The 26,200-nt window shown below is 37.3% G+C and overlaps 1 protein-coding gene across 2 annotated transcripts in view; it reads left to right on the top strand.

Moving 5' to 3' along the window:
* The window catches only part of gpc5a (glypican 5a), a 263,163-nt gene that overhangs the window by 9,413 nt on the left and 227,550 nt on the right, over positions 1-26,200 (top strand). For both annotated transcript variants that reach the window (XM_051702186.1, XM_051702185.1), the window contains one exon: positions 3,380-3,541. In XM_051702186.1, coding sequence (XP_051558146.1) covers positions 3,433-3,541 — 109 coding nt within the window. In that variant the 5' untranslated portion in view covers positions 3,380-3,432. The remainder of the gene's footprint in view (positions 1-3,379; positions 3,542-26,200) is intronic.

Below are 26,200 nucleotides of genomic sequence, written 5' to 3'. Positions count from 1 at the left end.
ATGACGTACTGTTTGGTGACACTAGTTGCACAGAAATGACACAATACACCTTAAAAAATATATATATATATATATATATTTTTAATTATGTGATTGGTCACACTGGCTTATTTGGTGGCCCCTTGCGATCCAATTGGTGAATCGAGTTGGGGCAGCAACTGTACACGGACAGTGTTCATGGAGACTTTTGTACTCTCAGGAGTCCCTTCCTGCAGTCATCTCCAACAATTCCCAGATCTCACAGCCTGTTGAATCATGTGAACTGGGGTAAAAATGGAGGGGAGAAAGTTCACAATTGGATGGATTGATTTTCTCATGTTCTTCAAAATCCCTAAACTGAGACCAAAATTTGTAACACTAACTCCTCTAGAGCTTTCAAGCTACATTCACAAAACTCGGCACAGACCTTCAGACAGTTCTGAAATAGTGTGCTGAATTTATAACCAATCAGATTTACGATTTTCGCTCTGTGGACGATGACAGATCAGGAAAACTCCTGTAGGCTTACATTGATGTAATGTTCAAATGTGCTAACAAAATTTAATCTCCAACTATCTAAATTTCTAATGTACACAAATAAAAATAAGGCCTTTGATCTGCTTTAGGTGCTTTCTCCATCTCTCTCTCTCTCTCTCTCTCTCTCTCTCTCTCTCTATCTGTCTGTCTGTCTATCCATCAAACTTAAAACTAGTTCAAACTTTCAGACAAGGCTTTGTCAAGCCAACATCAAAGTTTGTTTTGACAAACTTTACCTATCTAAAGTGTACTGTCACTAACAGTTTTATTAACTCACTTCTTGATCCTGACTCGGACTCGACTATGCTGGACTCAAACCGAACACAAGGTCATGTGTTTTTTTATAAAATATATTGCCCTATAATTTCCGTGATGCAGAAAACATGGATAGAATCGCGGAATCCAGTCATAAAAACCAGTAAATAACAAAAGCTTAATTTAACTAAACACGTTAAAATAGCAGACATTGCAACATAAATATAGTATTACTGTACAGTAAAATGTAATATGAAATGTAGTAATAAATAATAATAATTAAATAATTGTTAAATTATATTTATGCAATATATTCTGATTGCAATATGCTGTGATGCGCTGCTGTGTGACTGTATAAAAAAATAAATAAAACAAATAACTCCAATATTGTGTTTTCGATTGTGCTGTGAGGATCTGGATAGAAGCAAATCTTTTGTTAAAAATAATGTAATGGTATGTTGAAAAATAACTATTTTGTTTTTAATTCAATAAAAATTCTATGAATTAATTTATTTAAACATTTGTTTTATGGTAAAATTTAATTAAACTGTAAAACACAGAATTAAGAAAAAATAAAATGGAAAAAATTGAATTTGGAAAGAAATTTCATAGGATCTTACAAATAGTAGGCAGTATGCAGTGTATATTATGAAGTTTTTAGTAGGCCACGTAAAAGGCTTATATTCCATTCTGCACATAGCCAGAGTCTGAATTCCTTTCCTTGTGCCATCTCCTTCGCATCTCGCTCAGGATCTCAAAACATAGCATCACAGTGTGGTGATAGTGTCTTTAGCAACACTTGGCTCGTCCTGTCCCGGCACGTCCACTGCTGTTTTCTTAGAGCTCCAGCCCTCTAGGTGCTGTCATTACCATTGACCTTTTTTTGGGGGGGGGGAGAAGGTACTGTCTTTTTCTTACCTAGCAATGGAAAGTTTTTTGTTGAATCTCAGTGCGATGATAAGAATTTTGATGGCAAGAGATATCTGCTCTTTCATCCTCCCCCCAACCCAACTGGCCTGTTGCAGCTTGCACAAAGATTAGGTTTCATGCCCACCCGGCAGGGTATGAGCTTGTTAATCGTCCTTAACATAAGCGTATTGGTAAAAATTTAAAGAATACTAAAACTAGATTTTGACATTTTTAAGAAAATATGAGTGGTGCTTTCCCGTGCAAAACTCGCTGCCATGACGCCAAAGGCGTTGCTAGACCTTATTTAGGAGGGCTTTAGCCCCCCTAAAATTAATCTCAGCCCCCCTAAAAATCTGTGACTCAGAAAGCAGCAAGCAAATCTTTAAACAGCAGCACCACTGCACTCTTTGTTAGCGCGAGACTGCTTTGGTGGCTTTTTCCACTTGTAAAGACTGACTATAGCTTGAGCCAGTAGCATTGGAGTGCAGGCTATTAAGGAGCGTATCATTGGTTTGAACCACTGAATATGAATACGCCCCATTCCCCCATTCGATTTGTAAACAAGTGAGAATCAGCGTCTGTTGACCATCTGAAGGAGAAGAGCATGTCGTTTGTTTAGTTTGGTAATCTAGTTTTCAAGGAGGGAAAGGGGCTGGATGGATTAAGAGTAAAAGTGACTAATGACATTACAATGACATCAAAAATGTTTTTGTTAATTCTGAATGAATATTACTATATTCTATGTTCTATATTACTATTAATATTGCTATCTTGAATGCTGTAAACACAGTTAAAAAAAAACCTCAATCTATGCAACAGAGTGTAATACATTAAATGTGCACATCTTATGGTTTCATTGGGGGCTGAGCCCCCCTACGATTAAAATCCTAGAATCGCCTCTGCATGACACTGTGGTTTTCTGGGTTGTTGCCAGGGCATTGCTATACTTTTGCTAAGGTGTTCTGCATGGTTTTGGCACACATGTTGGTTTGGCGAGGGTGTTATTGGTAGTTGCTAAGTTGTTGCACCCCAGATGTCTATGGTATTATTTTGCCTATATGGCTTGGTTCATTTCTTCAGAGTGTATCTATGGGATTATTTTTTGACTGCCAGGCAAAAATCAGAAGTCTGATCACCAAGTAATAGTCCAGATCTAGCACAGTTTGAGATTTTTATTCATATGCATTGCACAAACATTACGGGATAAGTGTCAAAGTTTAATACTTATATATATATATATATATATATATATATATATATATATATATATATATATATATATATATATATATAAATGAGAGTAAAGTAAGGAAAAAAAAACTTAATTCAAAGGGAAAACAAGTTTATTTTTCTCAACCCATTGGCAAATACTGTAGTTTTTCTTGTTTTAGTCATGAATCCCACCAAATTTTGTTAGTTTGCTGTAAATACAAGACTTTAAATCTTGTGTCATTCTGCTTCTCAAGTAATTTGTTCTTGTTTAAAGATATTTAGATATTTTTACTGGAAAATAAGACAAAAATAGTCCGTAAGAAAATTGTGTTTTGCATTGTTGAACAAACACCTAAAAAATTACTAATACAAGCAACACTAATCATTAAAGGTAATCCAGTTTATGCAATAAATGTAAAAACAAATCCATGTAACTTGAATATTGTCTTATATACCCAATCGTAATCTTTGTTATTTGACCCAACAGGTTCAGATCTCCAAGTTTGTTTGTCCAGAAATGTAACGTGCTGCACTAAGAAGATGGAGGAACGTTATCAGGTGGCGGCACGACGAGACATCCAAAATCTTCTCCAGATATCCAGCTCTAGTCTGAAGTTCCTGATCTCACGGAATGTGGCTGCTTTTCATGGTGAGTGAGTTAATTGATTGGGGAAACTAATATTAGTGTATTCTTTAGAATGCTACGCAAACGTTTTCTCAATTCTTTGACCTCGGGATTTGTTTATTTTTTTGTGAACTGTTTAGAAGCTGAATTGAAAATCGAAATATAATTTTTACACTTCACGTTAGGCTATTTGTTTAGCTTGGTGTCAAGATGAGTTCGATTTCACCCTCTGCAGATCTCTTTTCACATTGCACTTTTGGGTCCAAACCACGGTATGTTTGTGTCGCTAATGTGAGTATGAGAGGCAGCTGTTTACCACTTTAACTAGGTAACGACTCAGGAAAATATATCAGTTTTATTGTGTTATTGAAGTATTTGTCCCTTTGTATTTACTATGGAAACTTTTCATGCACAGAACAGCATTTGCGTTTTGTCTGCCGTGGATGTGAAGAATGTGCACTGTTCTCCAAAAGCAATTTATCTGGAGAAGAGCGACTATGAGAAACGCATAATACTATAATAAGAGTGTCTGGGAGCATGCAAAGATTAAAATTAGCGTTTCACTTTCGCAAGTTAGGACAGATAGCTTTTATACCGGTCGTAGAAGTAGGACTGTGCCTATACCGATACTTAGAACCCTCTCGCAATATTATAATTGATCGATTTGTGTATTTATGTATATCTTGTCCAATAATGAAGCAGAGATGTCTAAATAAGCGCAGATACAATCATGTACTGATATATATCGTGATACTTTTTCTCAAGATGTTGTATCGATACATAGATCCCTTTAATGATATTTTAATTGATCTATTGTCATATTTACATCATTTCCTAGAGTACAATAGTGAAAATGCAGGTCATCTAAAAAAGCGCAAACTCTGAAATCGGCATTTTTCGGTGCAGTCGCGCTTCAATATGACGTGATAGAGATGGAAACTAAACCTGCATATTCATTCTTGCAATTTGCAATCTAATAGAGCACTACAGTGCCTGCCCACTTTTTAGCCGTCTGGGTTCCGGAAGTATTTTCCCCATTCATTTCTTCCATAGACTTTTAATAAAATCCTTCATAAAAGAGTTGTAAGTCATGAACCAAACCAACCAGCTCCGATGTGAATCACAACATCACAAACTTTGAAAAACTTTAAAATCGGACATGAAGACAAATGTACAAGACTGTATACTTACCGTCTTTCATGAGGGCACAGACTACAATCCCATAAAGCATTGCGAATGATGTCATTGAATAAAAAACGATGGGAATAGATAAAACTATTGATTTTATGTTGTTGATTATAAGTATGGAAGCAATATATTTTACTTTTGTTGCAAAATATTCTGATATGTACAAATATATGAGTAGTTAAAGGTGAAGGGAGACCGACTCGATAACGTCATTCACAGTGCGTCATGGAAGTGGGCATGTTTCGCGGGTTTTGTTGGCCGCGGTTCTCTGATTGGTGGATCTTTCTCTGCTGTACCATGGGTAATGTAGTTGTTTACCATAAATTCTGCTATCAAACACGATTTTTAAACAATGAAGTTGAAATTACGCATACGGTTGGCTTCAGTGGAAGCATATACCATCAATGAACAACCTCATAGCTCAAGGTAGGTCTGTCTTTAAAGGTTTATAAGTTATTGTTGAAAATCAATTCATCTACAGGATAAATTAATGGAATTGTTACTTCCAGAAGCACACTGTTGTGCTCTATTATGATGTTTTACATCATGATATATTGAATGGTACCCCATTCAAGACCGTACCCCAGACCACTTTTTCAAGTGAAATTGCGGTATGCACCAAAAGTGTAAAGGCATATTACTGTGCTCCCACTTGGTATGATTTCAATATTAATTATTTTCACCTATTTTTATACAGCACAACCATGGTATAGTAGAGTATCAGCAAGTATAGTTTCCCCGTACACACTGCCCTGAAGGCCATGACATGTAATTTAGTTCCTCTGAGACTCTCCAAGGACTTAATTCTGTTGTCTATTCACTACTTTTCAGTTTGACCATAGTTCAAGGTTTGAGAATTAAAGGCTTTCTTGAAGAGCTGTACACCAAAATGCTTGTTAGCAGACCTTAATGAAACCCTTTACAGCTTCATAATGTCAGTACATGGGAGCCAACACACACCTTTGTGGAGGAACTGTATCCTCTGTTTAAACGAAATGACAAACCTGGATCTCCCACAAGAGTTAACTGTAGAAGATGCAGTCTTCCAGGGATCCTCCCAAATAAAAACATGTCTGTTTTGCCTACTGCTAATTCTCTGAATAGACTAGCTCCCAAGTTTCACAGAGGTGGTTATTCGCATTGTAGTAGCTCACAATTGGCCCAGGTTACTGTTAGTGTGCTCAAAAGTTCCAGCAGTGTGAAGATTAAGCCCATTACATTTAAAGTGTCACTTTTTTCTATTGATATGTGGAGTGTGAGTGAGTTTTAGAGAGGACTGCCTTTTTGAAGTAAGTGGGAATGGATGCGTTTGAGTTGGAATCAATTGTGAATTGGAATTGGTTGTCTGTTCATGCTCCACAACATCTCTTCTTTACTTATTTAAAGGAATATTCCAGGTTCAGTACAAGTTAAGCTCTGTCGACAGCATTTGTGGCATAATGTTGATTAACACTAAAATTTATTTTGACTCGTTCCTCCTATTCTTTAAAAAAGGCAAAAATCTGGGTTACAGTGTGGCACTTACAATGGAAGTGAATGGGGCCAATCAGTAAACGTTAAAATACTCACTGTTTCAAAAGTATAGCCACATATTCCTTGAAAAGGAGAATACACCCAAAAATGAAAATTCTACCAATTCTAATGGGTTTAACAGAAATTGTAATGGTTTTAATGGTTACAATGGTTTGGTATTGGTATTGGTTTTAATGAAAGCTATAATGGTCCCTGTGGGTCTCTACTGGAAATGTGTTGATTTTTATTGGTGGCATGCTATGTCAATTGGATACCATTACAGGTAACAGTACATATCTGTAATGGAAACTAATACAAACCATTAAGTCCTAATGTAATATGGTCCAAAACACAACAAAAAACATTTGGAAATGGTTTTAATAGTGAACTACACTTCCAGTGCTGGGTAGATTACTTCTGAAATGCAATCAGGTACTGATTACAAATTACACACCATGAATTGCAATCCATTACATAATCTTTTAGATTACACTTTTTAGGAAATCTAATATGATTACTTTCGGATTACTTTTGGATTACCCATTACATATTTTAATGAAAAACAAATCATTAATTTTACATATTATGTACCAATTAAAAATCAAACAGAAGCTTGGTATTTGTCAGTTGCTTTTAGAATAAAAAAAGGTGCTTTACAATATTAATGATAATTAATATAAAAGGCAATAGCTGCGTTTCCACTATCGGGCCAAATGAGGGCATGCTAGTGCATGCCAGGGTCAGTTGCATTCCCACTGTCGCTTCCGGGGCTTCATCGTGCCTTCATCGGGGCTTCAAGGTCCGAGGCTATTGGCCCCGGCTGGCCAGTTGATAGCAATTGCTTGCACTGGCCCGATAGTGGAAAAGTGGCTAATGCTTGTATTTTTATTTATTTATTATTTATTGTTGTTATTCACAAAATTAGGAATAGGGATTTGAGTTTTATTATCCAGCTTTAAAATCAATAATGAGATAATTGTACTGTCTCATAATTATTCATGAGAAGGTGTGGCCTTAACCTATGACTAAAGTGCATTTGCATGGCACACAAGCACAACGTTGCATGTGACCGACACCTCTTAAATGTTTGTTTGCAACGTGCTTTTACAGAAGAGTGTCTAAAATTTTGGACAGGTGGACAAGGGCTTGTTACATAAAATATTCAGACCACTCAGATCGTGATTTTTAAATTTAATTACGCACTAGTTATTGAGTTTGGCTGATTGGTGGTGTAAGAATGTAATCATGTAATCCATAAAAATGTAAAGATAATTTGATTTCGCACATTATAAAATGTAACGCAGTCATATTAAAAGTGCTTGATTTTTGTATTCTGATTACGTAATCCAGATGGCATGTAATCCATTACTATCCAGCACTGTAGATTTTACAACTTCACAAGAGCAAGAATAGCCCAGGACGAACTTTCCCCCGTGCTCTTATTTCTGAGCTGTGACTGCTACTTCAAATACAAGTGTAGACACGATTCTGTTTACAGCTTATCTCATAAGACAACATTACTCTGAACGTTTGCACTCATGTTTAGCCTGCAGTTGCACAAATTGTATCGAGACTTCATACAAACCATATCATTAAAATCAGTCCCTTGAGTGATTTCTCTTGTGGTTTAGGGCCTTTTTATCTCAACGCAAGCCGTGTTTTATCACATAATTTGTGAGAATGGTATTCAGGTGGCAGTTACCATAGTATTTAAAAACCATTTTGCACATTTTGTTGGGTGTAGACTCTGGGAGAGCCCTGACAGTGTCTAATCACAAGACTCACTTTATGAGATTAAACCTATATTACAGGGCTCAAATCACAGTCTCCCACTCAACTAGTTATTACCTCTCACCTACAATAGAGAACACCATTGAAGTTTTTAAACATATACTGAATGAAAATAAAAGGATCAAACACACTGCTATATCCATACTGTAAAAGATTCTGATGCATGATACAGTATATTGGTGATTAGATTAGTGCCAGCCAATATTAAAATGGTTAAAATTTTAACAATGGTGTGATTAGGTACTGTAAAATATATTATGCAGATTTTTTTATTTTTTTATTTAAACATTATTGCCCACTCTTTTTCAATGCCATGTTAAAAACATATTTGCTTTCGTGCCACATTTTAAGTTGAAGCTAATGAAACCTGATTGTAGCTTTCATTTTATGAAGAATTTTACATTTTATGTCTTATTTTGTTTGTGTATTTTACATTTTCTAATGTTAATAATGTTTTAGTGCCAGATAGTAGGTGAAGCAAGTAAAACTTGATTGAAGTTTTAAGTATTTTTTGTCTTTCTTTTTTTAACAAAACAATGTGGATTTATGATATTATCCATAACATAAAAAATTTTTTTTTTTTTTAAATCATTTGTTGAAGAATTTTACGTTTAGCTTATTTTTTATGTATTTATTTTTTATTACATTTTCAAGATTTATGATTTTGGCCATAACATAGAAGTAACTTTTTTGTGTGTTTTCCAGTGTTCATTTATAATGTATTCATATCAAATTTTAGCTGAAGCATGTAAAACTTGTTTGGAGCTTTAGTATTTATTTATTTATTTTTTACAAAACAATATAGATTTATGATATTGCCCATAACATAAAAATATAAATATGTTTTTATTTTAATGAAGAATTTTACATGTTCTGTTTTTAGTTTTGTTTTACATTTTTACATTTTCTAATGTACATTTATAATCTATTATTATAAACATTTTAACTGAAGCATGTAAGCACTTTTTTGGAGCTTTTGTATTGATTGATTCATTTATTTTTTTAACAAAACAATCTAGATTTATGATATTGCCCATAACACACACACACACACACATATATATATATATATATATATATATATATATATATATATATATATATATATATATATATATTTAGCCAAAGCAAAAACATAAAAGTAGTTCAAGATCTACAGACTAGCAGGAGAGCCTCACTTACAATACAGTGTTTCAACAATGACTATCTGGGGTTGTTAGTAGGGCTGGATGACACTCCAGAAATGATCTTGCTTTTTTTCAGCCTATTGACAATATTCAATATATATACAGTGGAGTACAAACATATTGGCACCCTTGGTAAATATGAGCAAATAAGGCTGTGAAAAAAAAACTGCATGGTTTATCCTTTTGATCTTTAATTAAAAAAATTCACAAAATTCTAACATTTAATTGAAGTAAAACAATTGAAACAGCGGAATATCTCATTATTAAATAAATATTTTTCTCCAAAACATGTATTTTATTTGTAATTTGTTTTTTAAATTATTATTATTTATTTTTTTTTTTACAAAAGAATGTAGATTTATGATATTGGCCAAAACATAATAAACACATTCTTAAATTTTATAGAAGAATTTAACTTTATTTTTATTTATTTATTTATTTAGATTTTTATGTGTTCTGAAGAAAATGTTAAAATTATAATAATTTATTTTTTCTGATTTTCTCCCCAATTTTGCATGTCCAATTACCAATGTGCTCTAAGTCCTCGTGGTGGCGCAGTGACTCGCCTCAATCTGGGTGGTGGAGGACGAATCTCAGTTGCCTCCGCGTCAGAGACTGTCAATCCGCGCATCTTATCACATGGCTTGTTGAGCGCGTTACCGCGGAGACATAGCGTGTGTGGAGGTTCACGCCATCCACCGCGGCATACACACACAACTCACCACGTGCCCCACCGAGAGCAAACCATATTATAGCGACTTTGAAGAGGTTACCCCATGTGACTCTACCCTCCCTAGCAACCGGTCCAATTTGGTTGCTTAGGAGACCTGGCTGGAGTCACTCAGCACGCCCTGGATTCAAACTCACGACTCCAGGGTTGGTAGTCAGTGTCTTTACTCGCTGAGCTACCCAGTTTTATTATCTGCCAGGCGAAAATCACAAGTTCAATCACTTAGAAAAGTAGAATCACACCTCTACTCAACAAGCAACACAATTTGAGGTATCATTCATATATGTAGCACAAACGGGAAGGGACAAGTTTGACACTGAAGTTTAATATTTAGGGGTAGTGAATGAGCATTTGTAATAGTTATTAGCAAACACCATTTTATTACAGCTCACCACATTATCAGCTCTCAATATCAGCCAATATTTCTATATTGGTGAATCTCTACTAAAAGAACAAGCCATTTTTGAGAAGAATAACCCTTTTCGATCTCCATATATCTTAGTGTCTTTAAACAGTGGGTTTGGTCTATCACTCATGGGATATTTGTGGCACATGAGTGTTTAATATAGCATAATACTGGAGAAATGTAAATTGCATCTTGTTTCACTTGCTTTACTCTTGGTGGTCCAGTACAATGTGTGTTTTGCTACCATTTTTATGAGGTTAGACCAATTCTAAATGATGCTGCAGTTTAACCTTTTATAATACATGTATAAACATGAATAGCTCTGTCTTTGAAACAAATGAGCACCTTTTCCTAATTAAACTTCCTTGTCTTTCTTTTGGAGATTTATTTGGTCAGTGTCTAGAAAAGTTTAGATTGCCATGAATTGGTGTCTAAACACTGGATACTGTGAGAAGCTTTTAACCACAAGGTGATGGTCCAGCTGTCTTCAAGACATGTTTTGATTTCAGACTACGTACAACTTCCCCATTGTAAATCACACAGTAGTGTGTGTACAGCGAGCATTGTTTGTTTGCATAATTGTCATTGACGCTGTGCTAAATTACCTCTATAAAAGTGTATGTTTGGTCCCTGTGTACACAACATTTAAGAATATTACCCACCTGTTCCCCTTTCTTAAATCTCACTCTTGAAAGCTGTCAAAAAGAATATTAATGGGTCATATTTCAGCTCAAAATCAAATTAAATTATTAACATTTTGCTTAAAGAAAATTAATACTAAAGGACCATTAAAGAAATATTCCGGGTTCAATAAAAGTTTAGTTTGACATCATTTGTGGCATTATAATGATTACCACAAAAAATTTATTTATAAAAAAAAAAAAAAAAAAAAAATTAATATCCCCTGTTTCAAAAGCATAGCTGCAATTATTATTTTTTTTAAATTTTTTTCTAATTTTCTCGCCAATTTGGAATGCCCAATGTGCTTTTAGGTCGTCGTGGTGATTTGCCTCAATCCGGGTGGCAGAGGACAAATTCCAGCTGCCTCGTCAATCTGCACATCTTATTCCAGCTGCCTCCGCGTCTGAGATCGTCAATCTGCGCATCTTATCACGTGGCATGTTGAGCGCGTTGCCATGGAGACATAGCGTGTGTGGAGGCTTCACACCATCCACTGCGTCATCCATGCTTAACTCACCACGCGCCCCACTGAGAACGAACCACATTATAGTGACCCATGTGACTCTACCCTCCTTAGCAACTGGGCCAATTTGGTTGCTTAGGAGACCTGGCTGGAGTCACTCAGCACGCCCTGGGATTCGAGCTAGTGAACTTCAGGGGTGGTGGCCAGTGTCTTTACCACTGAGCTACCCAGGCGCCCCCCCTGAAATTTTTAATCATTTATTAACTTTGGGGTGAAATGGTATGGAAGCCCATTTCCGCCACATTAAAAATAATAAACAAATTAAAAAAAAAAAAAAAAAAAAAAAAAAAGGACAAAACATTTTTTGCTTTGGTGACTTAGTATTTCAAAATTATGACTTTTTATCTTATAATTTTATTTCATGATTATGACTTTGTAATTTCATAATTATGACTTTTTAACATAAAATTATGATTTAGTATCTCATAATTTTGATTTACCAAAGCACAATTTTTTTATGTGGTGTTTATGGGCTTCCATAGGGGAAATGTGACATAGATTTTTTTTTTCTTAAATGAATAGTTCACTCAAAAAGGGGAATTATGTCATCATTCAATCACTCTCATGCTGTTTCAATCCCATATGACATTCTTTATTTAATGTAAAATATTAGGCAAAATGACAGCCTGTCGCTATTCAGTTTAATTGTATGTAAAACAAAAAAAGATGCAATGAAAGTGAACATTGACATCTTTTGTGTTTCACTGTCATACAGAAAGTCTTGAAAAAATGAGGGCGAGTAAATGATGACCGAATTTTCAGTTTTTGGTGAACTATTCCTGTTACATTTTAGTAGTGAAATTCATTGTAGGTGTGGTGTTCGTCATCTTTGCGTTCACTGGCTTATTCAAACAAGCCAAGATTAATAGTTCTGGTTGCCATGGTATGATGGCAAACTTCTCTCAGCCTGCAAGAAACTAAAAGAAAAAGTAAGTTGACCAGCGTCTCTCCCAGTGGGCAGCAGCATATTTGCGCATTGTGTAGCTGACGCAAAGACCCTTTACGACCACTGGTTAAAGACAAACACTCTCCTGTGGAGCACGAGATTGGCCTCACAGTCGGCTAAAGGTTGCATGTTGAAAAGGCCACCTCTTTTTTCTTTAACTTTTGGACTTGTCTACCTTATTTTTGCTTTCCCTACACTGCCAAATGACATCAAAGGTAGCTCTGCATCAGTGGAGAGCTGATATCGTAAAATAGCCAGGTGATGCCGAGAGCAAACAGCAATCTATTCCTAGACTGAGGCGAGGATAAGGGGCAAGATGTTTTTCTTAAAAACTGCTCACTAGTGAGAGCAAAATTATGCTGTTGAGTGAAGAAAATACCTCAAAGCCACTTGTTGAAAGAGTATTCGAGCAGACATACTTCCTAAAGTTGAGGTTGGGAAAAAATTGGGAGCATTTTTGCCTCTGGCGTGTTCGATCCTATTCAACGCTAATCACTTTGACTTCTCAAGAAAAGTGTGAATCATCATTTTGGGAGTTATGGGATGAAACAGAATGACCAGAGTTACCTTATTGCAAATGTATTTATGTATTGTGGTTTACTGGTCCTGGAACCCTGTGAATTTTGAAACAGTTCCCATTACCTACTGGAATAATAAATCACAAATTACATTTCTTTAATATTTCAGTTGTTTCTCTTACACTGCAAAAAATAATTTTCTGGTAAAAAAAATATATTGAAATATATTTATATTTCAATAAAAATAATAATAAGAATAATAAGAAGAAGAATCCTTAGAAGAACAACAGGGTCTCCGCACTTTCAGTGCTTGGGCCCTAAATATCTAATGCCATTTACTTCTTGAGTAAATGTATCTTGTTTTAAAGGGGTCATGACATATATATATATATATATATATATATATATACACTATATTGCCAAAAGTATTCGCTCACCCATCCAAATAATTGAATTCAGGTGTTCCAATCACTTCCATGGCCACAGGTGTATAAAATGAAGCACCTAGGTATGCAGACTGCTTCTACAAACATTTGTGAAAGAATGGGCCGCTCTCAGGAGCTCAGTGAATTCCAGCGTGGTACTGTGATAGGATGCCACCAGTGCAACAAGTCCAGTCGTGAAATTTCCTCACTACTAAATATTCCACAGTCAACTGTCAGTGGTATTATAACAAAGTGGAAGCGATTGGGAATGACAGCAACTCAGCCACGAAGTGGTAGGCCACCTAAAATGACAGAGCGGGGTCAGTGGATGCTGAGGCGCATAGTGCGCAGAGGTCGCCAACTTTCTGCAGAGTCAATCGCTACAGACCTCCAAAATTCATGTGGCCTTCAGATTAGCTCAAGAACAGTGCATAGAGAGCTTCATGGAATGGGTTTCCATGGCCGAGCAGCTGCATCCAAGCCATACATCACCAAGTGCAATGCAAAGTGTCGGATGCAGTGGTGTAAAGCACGCCACCACTGGACTCTAGAGCAGTGGAGACGCGTTCTCTGGAGTGACGAATCACTCTTCTCCATCTGGCAATCTGATGGACGAGTCTGGGTTTGGCGGTTGCCAGGAGAACGGTACTTGTCCGACTACATTGTGCCAACTGTGAAGTTTGGTGGAGGGGGGATTATGGTGTGGGGTTGTTTTTCAGGAGCTGGGCTTGGCCCCTTAGTTCCAGTGAAAGGAACTCTGAATGCTTCAGCATACCAAGAGATTTTGGACAATTCCATGCTCCCAACTTTGTGGGAACAGTTTGGGGATGGCCCCTACCTGTTCCAACATGACTGCGCACCAGTGCACAAAGCAAGGTCCATAAAGACATGGATGAGTGAGTTTGGTGTGGAAGAACTTGACCGGCCTGCACAGAGTCCTGACCTCAACCCGACAGAGCACCTTTGGGATGAATTAGAGCGAAGACTGCGAGCCAGGCCTTCTTGTCCAACATCAGTGTCTGACCTCACAAATGCGCTTCTGGAAGAATTGTCAAAAATTCCCATAAACACACTCCTAAACCTTGTGGAAAGCCTTCCCAGAAGAGTTGAAGCTGTTATAGCTGCAAAGGGTGGGCCGACGTCATATTAAACCCTATGGATTAAGAATGGGATGTCACTGAAGTTCATATGCGTCTAAAGGCAGATGAGCGAATACTTTTGGCAATATAGTGTATATATATATATATATATATATATATATATATATATATATATTTTAATAATTGCATTATCTTCCCTGAGGTCCACTAATAATGTCAGTAAAATTTGTTTTGCACAAAAATGTCATAATTTAGTAATATATGATCATTTTTCCACCCTGTCTCTGGCCCTGTGTCTGAAACACTCGGTCTTGGCCTAAGCGCCTCCTTAAAACTTCAACATAAACGCCCACTGTTCTATTTTGGCTAACATTGTGCAGCCCCTCAAATTTAGCCTTGTTTGAAACTCAATCTGAAAAGAATGAACAATGCTCCACAATATTATAAAAAAAAAATGTCAGGGTTTACATATAATGGACATCCAACACATTACACCTGAATACATTAAACTGTTCATCTCAAGCACAACTGTTAACACTCAGCACCATAAACTATCAAACAGTCATGACATTTGAAATATTCATGAATGAAATGGTTTACTTACGGTTTTGCGATTTGGTCCAAGTGTTTTTAATTGCCTCTTCCTTCAATAACAGTTCCTTTGCAAAGGTTCAGTCGTATTATGAGTGGTTTACAAGTAATCCACACTGATATGAGCCGGAAAAAATGCACATCCATAGTTAAATATTAATAGGTGAAAAGATGCACACACATACAGTATCACATCGTTGGAAACGCATCACAATGGCTAAAAATGTCCATCCAGCCCATGTTTTCATACACCAACGATTAAAAAAAGTGCAGATGAGCTCAAGAAAGTGTCCAAGAGGTGTTTGTGCTCAAAACAGCAAGACCCACAGCAGCTGAATGACAGAGAATAACTTTTCTCTTCAGAGCTGTAGCTTGACAACGCGTCTTTATAAAAGTGCCGCGAGATCAAAGACGTCCATCTAGTGCATGTTTATATACAAAAAAATAATTCTAAATAGTCCAGATGGGTCCTCTTGGTGTTCAGGAATAGTTAGGTTACACTAGGCCTGTCTGTCCTGCTCTCTCTTTGTTTACGAACTGAAGCACCAGTGGGCGGGGCCAAAGATACGATGATGTAAAGTAGGTGTTGATGTTTTACGCTGTAAAGGCATTCATGAATTAATGGGCGTACGGAAGTCGCGGAAGTAAAGAACGAAGCGTTTTTGCAGCTTGGTTTCAATAAATGTTTTTTTTTTTGCATTGGGGATTAAGTTTTGAGTACTGAAATGTACAGTTTTATAGTAGAATGACCTCTTATATGTCTAAATATCAAGGAAAATGTGATTCCTCATGACATGACCCCTTTAAGAATGTTTAGATATTTGTACAGAAAACAAGACAAATAATCTGATTTTTTTTTTTATCTCCATGATTATGGAGAGCAAATGGAGACTGCTTGAGTCTCCTCTAGAGTTTCAGCAGAGATCTTAACAATGTCTCAAACTGTGCTCGGATTTGCTAAGATTGCAACGTCTGCAATCAAATGTCAGATCTTAAAATGATCTATTTTACAACGTTATCAGATACAGATGTCTGCATACTGTAATGCTGATAAGGTAAAGACATTGGGGAACATTGAAGGACAAAAACAAATGACAACTGGTAGACCTGCTTGTCTGATTTGTTCAAGAACGGCACATACGTATAGTACACATGCCACACCGAGGAGGAAATGGGAGGAACAGGAGGAGATGAAAGAGAAGACTAATATTCCCATTTGTTACAGTCAAGCCCTCCAATTAGGCATTTTTATTAGATAAAGATGGAGATGGGGCTTTGATTCATTACTGTAACAGTGACAGTGAAGAAAATAAAACAGTTAACAGATACACAACAACAAGACCAAATCGTTGGCTAGAGAGATAGAAATGTGTATGTTTACCTGTATGACTTTCTTTTTTATTCAAACACAAAAGAAGATGTTTTAATAAAGATTCCCCTCCATCTTTTCAACACAGTTGGTAGTGGATAGTGATTTACTTCAAATTATAAAATAGAACCCAAAAGTAGCATAAAAGTATTCCATGCGGCTCCTGTGTCAAATTCCAAGTCTTCCAAAAGCATTGAAAGGTGAAAATATTGATGTCCGTAGCACGTTCATACCTGCACTTTCGTTGTTTTTAGCACTAAAAGGTTGTTCACAGTGTACAAATGTTATCAGTGTTGCCGCAAGTGAGGTGGACATTTGTGGAGACTATTTTCTTCAACGGTCTGTTTTCTCTTTCAGGTCAACTACGGTCATCGGTGAACAACTGTTTGAAGAAAATCTTGCTTAGCCAGGAGTGCGTGTCCCGTACAATGATGTAACACACTGCATAAACACCATAGTATGATGCATTGTTGTAGAAATTAACTAGCTAGTCACATTGTCGCACATCCATCGTCCGAAACACGTTGGATGAGCTGTCGTTAATGACGTTACTCAGAGGGTGGAGTAATAACTTCTGCAAATATTAAATTATAATAGCTCAATTACACGTACACCAGAAAGCAGTTTAATGCAAGAAAGCTGCTGAAGACACGAAAGCGGCATGCACTTTGTCATGCGACAGATTTGTGTTGCAATAGATGGGTTTCCCTCTACAGTATATTAGACTTTGGTGTTCCCCTATCACACTTGAGCATACATACATGCGCACTATTTAAAAACATATAAACGGCACTTATGCCTTAACATAAACATATAAAAGCTGTGTGTGATAAAGGGCTTTGTCTTAACAGGCTTTAATCCCTTAAAAGGCTGCACTTGCGTTTATGTGAAATTTCAGAACAAGGCTTTCTGCATGTAAACATGGCACGTAAAAGTCTTGACAGAATGAAAGATATACTGTATATGGAATAAAAGATATAGAAGCCTCAGTGATGTCAAATGATGTGCACACAGAAAAAACTAACAAGGAACTATGCTTCTAACCACAGAGCTGGTTTCGGGAAACACCAAATCGTTGAACTATGTTGGTAACATGGAAATTCTGACCATTGTTGGCTAACGATGCTTTTGGGAAACGCACCCCAGGATAGTTAAAGTCAATTCAAATGTCTACATGTTTATAGTTAGCTACTTAAATAATAATGCATTCGATTTAATGGCACAGACATTTGAGGACTAAAGTTTGACTGCCACAGTAGAATGAACGCTAAATATGCTAAATATGTTCAACGGGATAGCACGTTTGCAATGCATTGGCCTAGCATTCATGTCTACGTTTAAGTACTTGCACAAAGAATATTTCTGGCCTAATGAGTAAACTTAAGATCCTGCATGTTGTTGCTATGGCTTATTGAGGAGAGGTGTGCAATTACTTAAAAAACGACGATTACAATATTCACCTGGTGGAAGATAAAACAAGTGGGATGATCCCGAAGGGAGGTCCCCCTCAAGCGTCTCTTGCTGCTAAAATACAGGACAATCTAGGCATCTCATACAGGACGTTGTAGTTTCGGCCAAAATAAAAAAAAGTTTCATATCTAGAAACCAGAATATCATAGACTTGAGAGTGGGCTCTTTTGACATGAGGTAAGCAATAGGGCTGCACGATATGGAGGATAAATGCGCTATGCGATACGATAATCCTATGATGACGTCATTGGAGCGCAGAACGTTAGAACTGCCACCGCCCAAGTAAACTGAAGTTTACTGTAGTAAAAAAGGACCATCTATCCCAGAGATCACAAGCAGTTGTTTTGTGTTCCAAATTGCAGACTGCGTATAATATGTACAGTTTAAAAAAGCATATGAATATAAAGTTAATTTCACCATATTGTGGGATATCCTAAAATAATCTGTGTTGTAAAATATTTAATCTTATTTTTACACTGTAATTCATTGTTCATATTCATTTAAAAATTAGTTCATTCAAAGAGGAACTTCTGTTTTGAAAAATTATGTCCAGAAGAGCTTGCTATTAGTTTTCTGCTTTGCTTTAACATGCTAGTTGTCATTCACGGGACAATCCAATAATTAAAACCCATCCTTTTATTTATCCACACAGACCACAGTGGCCAATAAACAAGCCAAATTTGAGTTTGTATACTGGCGTCTGGTCTCATTATTATCTGCACACACACACAATGCAGAGTGAAAGCACAGGACACTGCCGGTTACAGCAACATTTGCACAAACTGTGGCACGCTCCTTCATTTGCGTCAGCACCTATGCATACTGCACGCACACACACCAAGTGACAATCGCGCGCCTAATCTATTCTCTGCTATATGCAACACCTTAAACTTTACTGTATTAAAATCATTCCATTATCGCGAGCCCTTGCGATATGCATATCACAATATGTACATTTGAAATATAAATCCAATATATTGTGCAGTCCTAGTAAGAAAACACCATAACACCCTAGCAACCAGCTAGCAATGCCGTAGCAACCATCAGAAAATATTAAAATCGAGTTGGAACGGAGTGTGATTAGTTCCAGTCTCTCTCACGCCTTGATTTTAATTTGGGGTTTGAGCTGATTTTAAACAGATAACTGCTCTGAAAGAAACTTAACATTGAATGTAACAGAAAACAAATCCTCTTTCTTTTTAAAGTGTACATCCTTGATGCCTGGACAGCTGGAAGAAAGATACAAAGCCTGTCTATTTCAAACTGATAAAACATGTTATATGCATGACTTGTATTTTCGAATGGCTCCTGGTTGACTTGCATTGCAATCCTCTTTGTAATTCAGGAAGTCTTCTTGGCAGGATCGAATGTCCCTTCGTGCCTTCCATACATATGGGGACATAAGCACTTAGAGCCCTGGAAAGTGGCACTTTTTGACTAATTGTTCTTAATAGCAGAAAGATACCATGCCATGTGTGTGGCGGGATGTGACACAACGGGCCACATTCAGACTGTTTATATATCGCCACTGACATTCCCTGGAGACACTGGAGGATGTGGAAGGAATTTATTTCTCAGGCATTTAGCATAATCTCTTCATCTGTTGAATTTTAAAATAACAGATTTGACATGTTTGATTAGAAGTCCTTGTATTGCATCTGTTATTCATGGGAACAACAAACTGATGCATACATCTAACTACATTTGTACATTTTCTGAACAAAATTGAGTGTTGGTTGACCATGCAAAACTTGCTACCATAATGCCAGAGTGTTGCTATGCGGTTGCTACAGTGTTCCGTGGGGTTTTTAGTGGGTTGCTATGTTGTTGCTAAGGTGTTATGAGTGGTTGCTAGGTGGTTTCTAGGGTGATTGAGTAGTTGCATACTTACTGGTCCATGTCAAAAGAGAGTCCGCCCCCCCCCCCAAGCCTCTATGCAACATAGTTTTGTGACAAATCATAATAATTTGAACGAGATGGCAAAATCGTAAGATATCGTACGACTCAGCTTGTTCGAAAAGCCGATTTTTATTTCCATACAGACCAATCATTTCAAATTGATACATTACAGGCATCAAATTTTAGCTAGGCTCCTATCCAACACTTTAGTTTAAGGAAGAATATGTCAGTGAACAAATTTGGTAACTCATTCCATATTAATTTATGCAATACAAATGACTAATGTACGTCCATAACCTGTAATACGATTCCCTCGTCTTGTTACAAATCCCGATGTTTTATTTCTTCCACTGTACATAAGTTATTTTCCTATTAAAATCATTGTTTGGTTTAGGTTTAGGTTAGGGGTTTAACTTAGGAAAACACTGTTCTTTGGTAAATTTATTTTTCTCTATTGGAGTAAATGTTGTATGTTTTAGTATGAGTCAACTCGTAGAATTTCTTACGATTTTATTTTAGTTGTCATGAGACAGAGTTGTCTTTATGATATTCTGGTCTCTATATAAGGCTCATATCCCTCTTCATATAAGTCTATGGTATTTTTTGGTCCATGTTTTTGTCCGACTGACAAATGTTTTTTTTTTACGTCAGATCATGCTATTCTAGGCCATATGTGTTTAATTTCCCAAAAGGACACCAGACACATCCTTGCCTTTAGAGAATTACCATTACACCACAAACAACGCAGCACACTAAATTCCTCTCTCATGAACCTGCCTGTGATTAACTCTAGACTGCATGCAAACAACCTACCCTAGTCCCTCAATGCCCGGCCTCTCGCTAATCAGAACCTGTCGCTGAAGCGGCTTACAAAGGCAATTTAATGAAAACAAAATGACTTTGCTTTTGATGGCTTCCTGGTCGAGGACTCTGGTTAGAGGGCAAATAAATTTTCCCATCCCATTACTGCTACTGTGTGGTCTAGGGATGTGCAAAACTACATATTTTCAGGTGGGTTGCCTGAATGACTAGGTGACTAATCTGTATTAAGGAAACCTTGGATAATTAGGCTGGTTTTGGATTCACCTGACCAAAATGGACATGTTTCTTTTAAAGCTGTCAAATTCAAATTCAAATAACTAGTCAACCTCATTTATCGACCATTTGGCTGTTGGGTGACTAGTCGACCAGTGTGACCCATCCTTAGTGTGGTCTGTGGCAAATCTGGCACAGGAGTGGTGGTAGCGTAGTGGACTAAAGCACTGAACTGGTAAGCAAAAGGTTGTTGGTTTAATCCCCACAGCCACATTGTGTCCTTGAGCAAGGCACTTAACTCCAGGTTGCTCCAGGGGGATTGTCCCTGTAATAAGGGCACTGTAAGTCGCTTTGGATAAAAGTGTCTGCCAAATGCATACATGTAAATGTAAATCTCCATCAGGGCTCTTTCAATTTTTTGACAATGCATGCATAACACTTAACCCATGAATCAGAGGGTAATGCTGCACCAGGCAAGTGGCCCCCTTGCATGGGTGAAGTGCCATTCAGCGCCCATCCCATTAAAATTTCCCCACTCTAGTGTACTCTGCAATCATAAGTGAACATGGGAGTTAGGCAGTTTCGACATTGACTCTTCACATTGGCTCGTTCTGAATCCCCTTAAGGGTCTTAAGCCGCAAATGTTTGGGAAGTAAACAAATGTTCGAATTGACCAGATTAATGCATATGGATGTCTTATTGTTTGTCGACAGACTCTGGATTTGATTTGGCCTAATCTTTTAAATGGGAGCGCTGCTCAATAGCTCTTTTCGCAAGATTGAAATCCTGCAGTTGTCATTAATATTCAAGAAGGGAAATGCATCCAATGTGGTTGCTGCTTCCACTTCCATCAAGTACTTTGAACAGCACTAATTATGTTATTTTAAAGCAGAGCAAAGCTGGTGCGGCTTGCTTTGTTGTATGTAAATAAGTTTAACATTGAATACACAATATCTGAATGTTTACTGTATATCCCTGCGTGGAAATATAGTTCTAGACACAGTTTACCCACTCTCATAAGTTACATGGAAACGGAAAGTAAACACAAATCCTAAAAATCGTTCCACAGGAAATTATCCATCTGGTGTCATCCCTGCAGATACTGTCAAAGAGAAGCCATTTTATGAATACACATCACTGGCAGTTTCCCATGTAGGCCTATACAAATTAGCTATGTGTTTTTCTTAATTTATGAATTTTACTGACCACAGTAATCAGGTAAGAAAAACATGGATTCTCATTAATTGTTCATGCTTCACTTTAGTGTAGCTTTAGCAATGTTAACCTGGCTAGCAAAAATATATTAGGATGCTAACATTCATGGTCTCCATATGCACAAAATATTGCTAGTTTAAAAATATCCTATGCACATAGATTAATAAGCATGAAATTTAAGTTTGTGTTGTATGATATGTGTACACATTGTTTTAATACAGTGAGAGGATTCCCATACGGACATTAGCATGCTAACATTCATGCACTTGAGTTAGGCTAATCTCTTGGTCAGCAGTTAATCATAAACAAATACCTAAAATTGAATCATCCATTTAATGTGTTAATTTCCAGTGACTGATTGGCAGTATTTAAACAGGTATATTTATAACTTTTATAACATACACCGATCAGCCACAACAATAAAACCACATGCCTAATATTGTGTGGGTCCCAGACGTGCCACCAAAACAGCGCCAACCCGCATCTCAGAATAGCATTTTTCTCACCACAATTGTACAGAGCGGTTATCTGAGTTACCGTAGACTTTGTCAGTTCGAACCAGTCTGGCCATTTGCTGTTGACCTCTCTCATCAACAAGGCATTCTTGTCCACAGAACTGACGCTCACTAGATGTTTTTGTTTTTGGCACCATTCGTAGTAAATTCTAGAGACTGTTGTGTGTGAAAATCCCAGGAGATCAGCAGTTACGGAAATACTCAAACCAGCCCGTCTGGCACCAACAATCATGCCATGGTCCAAATCACTGAGATCACATTTTTTCCCCCATTATGATGGTTGATGTTAACATTAACTGAAGCTCCTGACCCGTGTCTGCATGATTTTATGCACTGCACTGCTGCTACACGATTGGCTGATTAGATAATCGCATGGATGATTGTTGGTGCCAGACGGGCTGGTTTGAGTATTTCTGTAACTGCTGATCTCCTGGGATTTTCACACACAACAGTCTCTAGAATTTACTACGAATGGTGCCAAAAGCAAAAAAAACAAAAAACAAAAAAAAAACAAAAAAAAAAAAAAACATCCAGTGAGTGGCAGTTCTGTGGACGGAAATGTCTTGTTGTTGAGAGAGGGCAACAGAGAATGGCCAGACTGGTTTGAACTGACAAAGTCTACGGTAACTCAGATAACCGCTCTATAAAATTGTGGTGAGAAGAATATCATCGCAGAAAACTATTCTGAGATGCGGGTTGGCACTGTTTTGACAGCACAAGCGGGACCTACACAATATTAGGCAGGTGGTTTTAATTTTGTGGCTGATCGGTGTACATACTTAGCTTCTCCAAGGTGAACTTCAAGCCAGCATCAATCAATTTTCAGGCTCTTTGTGCCGAGCAAATCACCTTGGCTAAGGATATTAGCCAAAGATATTAATGCTACACTCCCTCTCCAGAACAAAAATCATTCATTCATTCATTCATTCATTCATTCAGTTTATTTTGGATTTCCAGTCATCCCAAGAAGCTGTTGTCATCACTGATTAATCAGCAAAACTATAAATCAGTTCACTACTAAAGCGTACCACTGCTAGTTGTCACACAGAAATGTCAGTGTGGGTTTGTGTTTGTCTAAACCCTTCTGAGAGCCCCTAATAATAATCTTGTTAAGTGTAGCTCAGCCATTTCTGCCACTGTTTCACCACAAACCAGACATCTGTTGACAGACTGCTGTCCCACATACCCCAGTGTCAAGCACGGGAGAGAAGAGCACTTGCCTTTTCACACACATTGACCCCTAAGAAAAACACAGGCAACATTCTTTCATAACTGGGCTTGGAGATTTGCTGGATGTAGTCTATATTATTTTAGAATAGTTCTTGTATGCTGTTTCTGTTCTTTTAACCTTATCAGAGGCATAAACTGTATATGTATTTTTATATATTTTGAAGTAAATTTGAATGGTGCATCATCATAATAATGTTAAGATGAAGCCTGACAACGTTTCCAGTATTTGATAAGTCATGAGTGGTTTCTGGGGTGTTACTATGAAGTTGCTAAGGTGTTCTGAGTGGTTGCTATGGGGTTGTTAGTAGGGCTAGATGACATGGCTCCAAAAATTATCTCGCTTTTTCCACCTATTGATGATATTGTATGCCGCGTTAAATCAACTATATATATATATATATATATATATATATATATATATATATATATATATATATATATATATATATATATATATATATAGTTGACTTAATACATTCATTCAGTATAATTAATTATATAAAAATAACAATTAACGCAATAATCACATCCCCGGAACATAATAAGGAAGCTTGAGTGGTTGCTGAGTGTTTCTAGGGTGTTTTCTGGGTAATTATTATTGTGCTGCTATGCAATTGCTTAGGTGTTTTGAGTAATTATTAGGGTGTTCTTGGTAGTCGATAGGGAGTTGCTATGCAGTTGCTAAGCTGTTATCAGTGGTTGCTAGGGTGTTGCTATGCAATTGTCAAGGTTTTCTGAGTGGTTACTAGGGTGTTCTGGGTTGTTAGGGAGTTGGTATGCAGTCACTGAGGTGTTCTGAGTGGTTGCTATGGGGTTGCTAGGGTGTTGCTTTGCAGTTGCTAAGGTGTTCTGAGTGGTAACTAGGGTATTCTAGGTAGTTGATAGGGAGTTGCTATGCAGCAGCTAAGCTGTTCTTAGTGGTTACCAGGGTGTTACTATGCAATTGTTAAGGTGTTCTGAGTGGCCATGATCTGGGTAGATTCTTGGGAGTTGGTATGCAGTTGCTAAGGTGTTATGTGTGGTTGCTAGAAGGTTGCTAGTGAGTTGGTATGCAGTTGCTGAGGTGTTCTGAGTTGTTGCTACGGGGTTGCTAGGGTGTCACTATGCAGTTTCTACGGTGTTCTGAGTAGTTGCTAGGGTGTTGCTATGCAGTTTCTAAGGTGTTCTGAGTAGTTGCTAGGGTGTCGCTATGCAGTTGCTAAGCTGTTCTTAGTGGTTGCTAGGGTGTTACTATGCAATTGCTATGTTGTTCTGAGTGGCTAACAGGATGATCTGGACAGATGCTAAGGAGTTTGTATGCAGTTGCTAAGGTGATCTGTGTGGTTGCTAGAGGGTTGCTAGGGGGTTGATATGCAGTTGTTAAGGTTTTCTGAGTGGTAACTAGAGTTTTCTAGGTTGTTGTTAGGGAGTTGCTATGGAGTTGCTAAGGCGTTCTCAGTAGTTGCTAGAATGTTCTGGGTAGTTGCTAGGATTTTGCAGTGCAGTTGATAAGGTGTTCTTATTTGTTGCTACAGGGTTGTTCAGGTGCTCTGGGTAGTTGATATGGTGTTATGCAGTTGCTAAAGTGTTCTGAATGGTTGCTAGGGGGTTGCTAGGCAGTTGCTTTGCAAAATCAAAAGAGCCCACACCCATGTCTGTGAAGAGATACTGTCAGACTATACTAAGATTTATATACAATTTTCTGCCTCGCTCAGTGTGTTGAAACGCAAACTCAACCCCTTTCCACAGATTTAGGGGCCTGAGTTGAGTTGAATTTGAGGCTGTTTTCAGTAAATGACAGGTTTCAGCAAAGACGACATTCTTTTCCTCTGAGAGAAAGAGAGAGAGAGAGAGAGAGAGAGAGGTTGCTGTTTCATAACTTTTTCTGTGGTGTTTCTCCTAAAATTCCTTTGGTGACAGAACCATAAACATAAATGAGACAATTGTTGACATACAGTAAGAATAAAGAGCTATAAAATATGTGTGTTATATACATTATATAAAATATAATGTGGATAGCATAGCTCAGTTTTGATCTTGGAAATAATGCTTGAGTTCAAATTGAAATCTCTGACTTTTAACAGCAGACTTTGGTATCTTAGAAATTCTGAGCACAGTTTGAGAATTTACCATCTTCAAAAGCCAGATATGGCGTGCACAACTACCAAACCCTTTCACGACGAGCGAATTGGCATAACGACCCCATAATTATACCCCAGGTAAACAAAAGACACAAACTCTCTGGCAGGTTTTGCAAGATGTTGGTTCTTAAAAAAACATCCAAAATACTTATATATATATTGTTTCTCTGAGCTGAGGTCATTCTAGAATTTGTAGCCGTGAGGCAGACTAATGTTAAATTGCATTAAATAA

The sequence above is a fragment of the Myxocyprinus asiaticus genome, chromosome 7 (assembly GCF_019703515.2).
Source record: "Myxocyprinus asiaticus isolate MX2 ecotype Aquarium Trade chromosome 7, UBuf_Myxa_2, whole genome shotgun sequence".
In the NCBI taxonomy this organism is placed as follows: Eukaryota; Metazoa; Chordata; class Actinopteri; order Cypriniformes; family Catostomidae; genus Myxocyprinus; species Myxocyprinus asiaticus.
The sequence above is the reverse complement of the archived record's forward strand: the minus strand, read 5'-3'. Positions and strand labels throughout refer to the sequence as shown.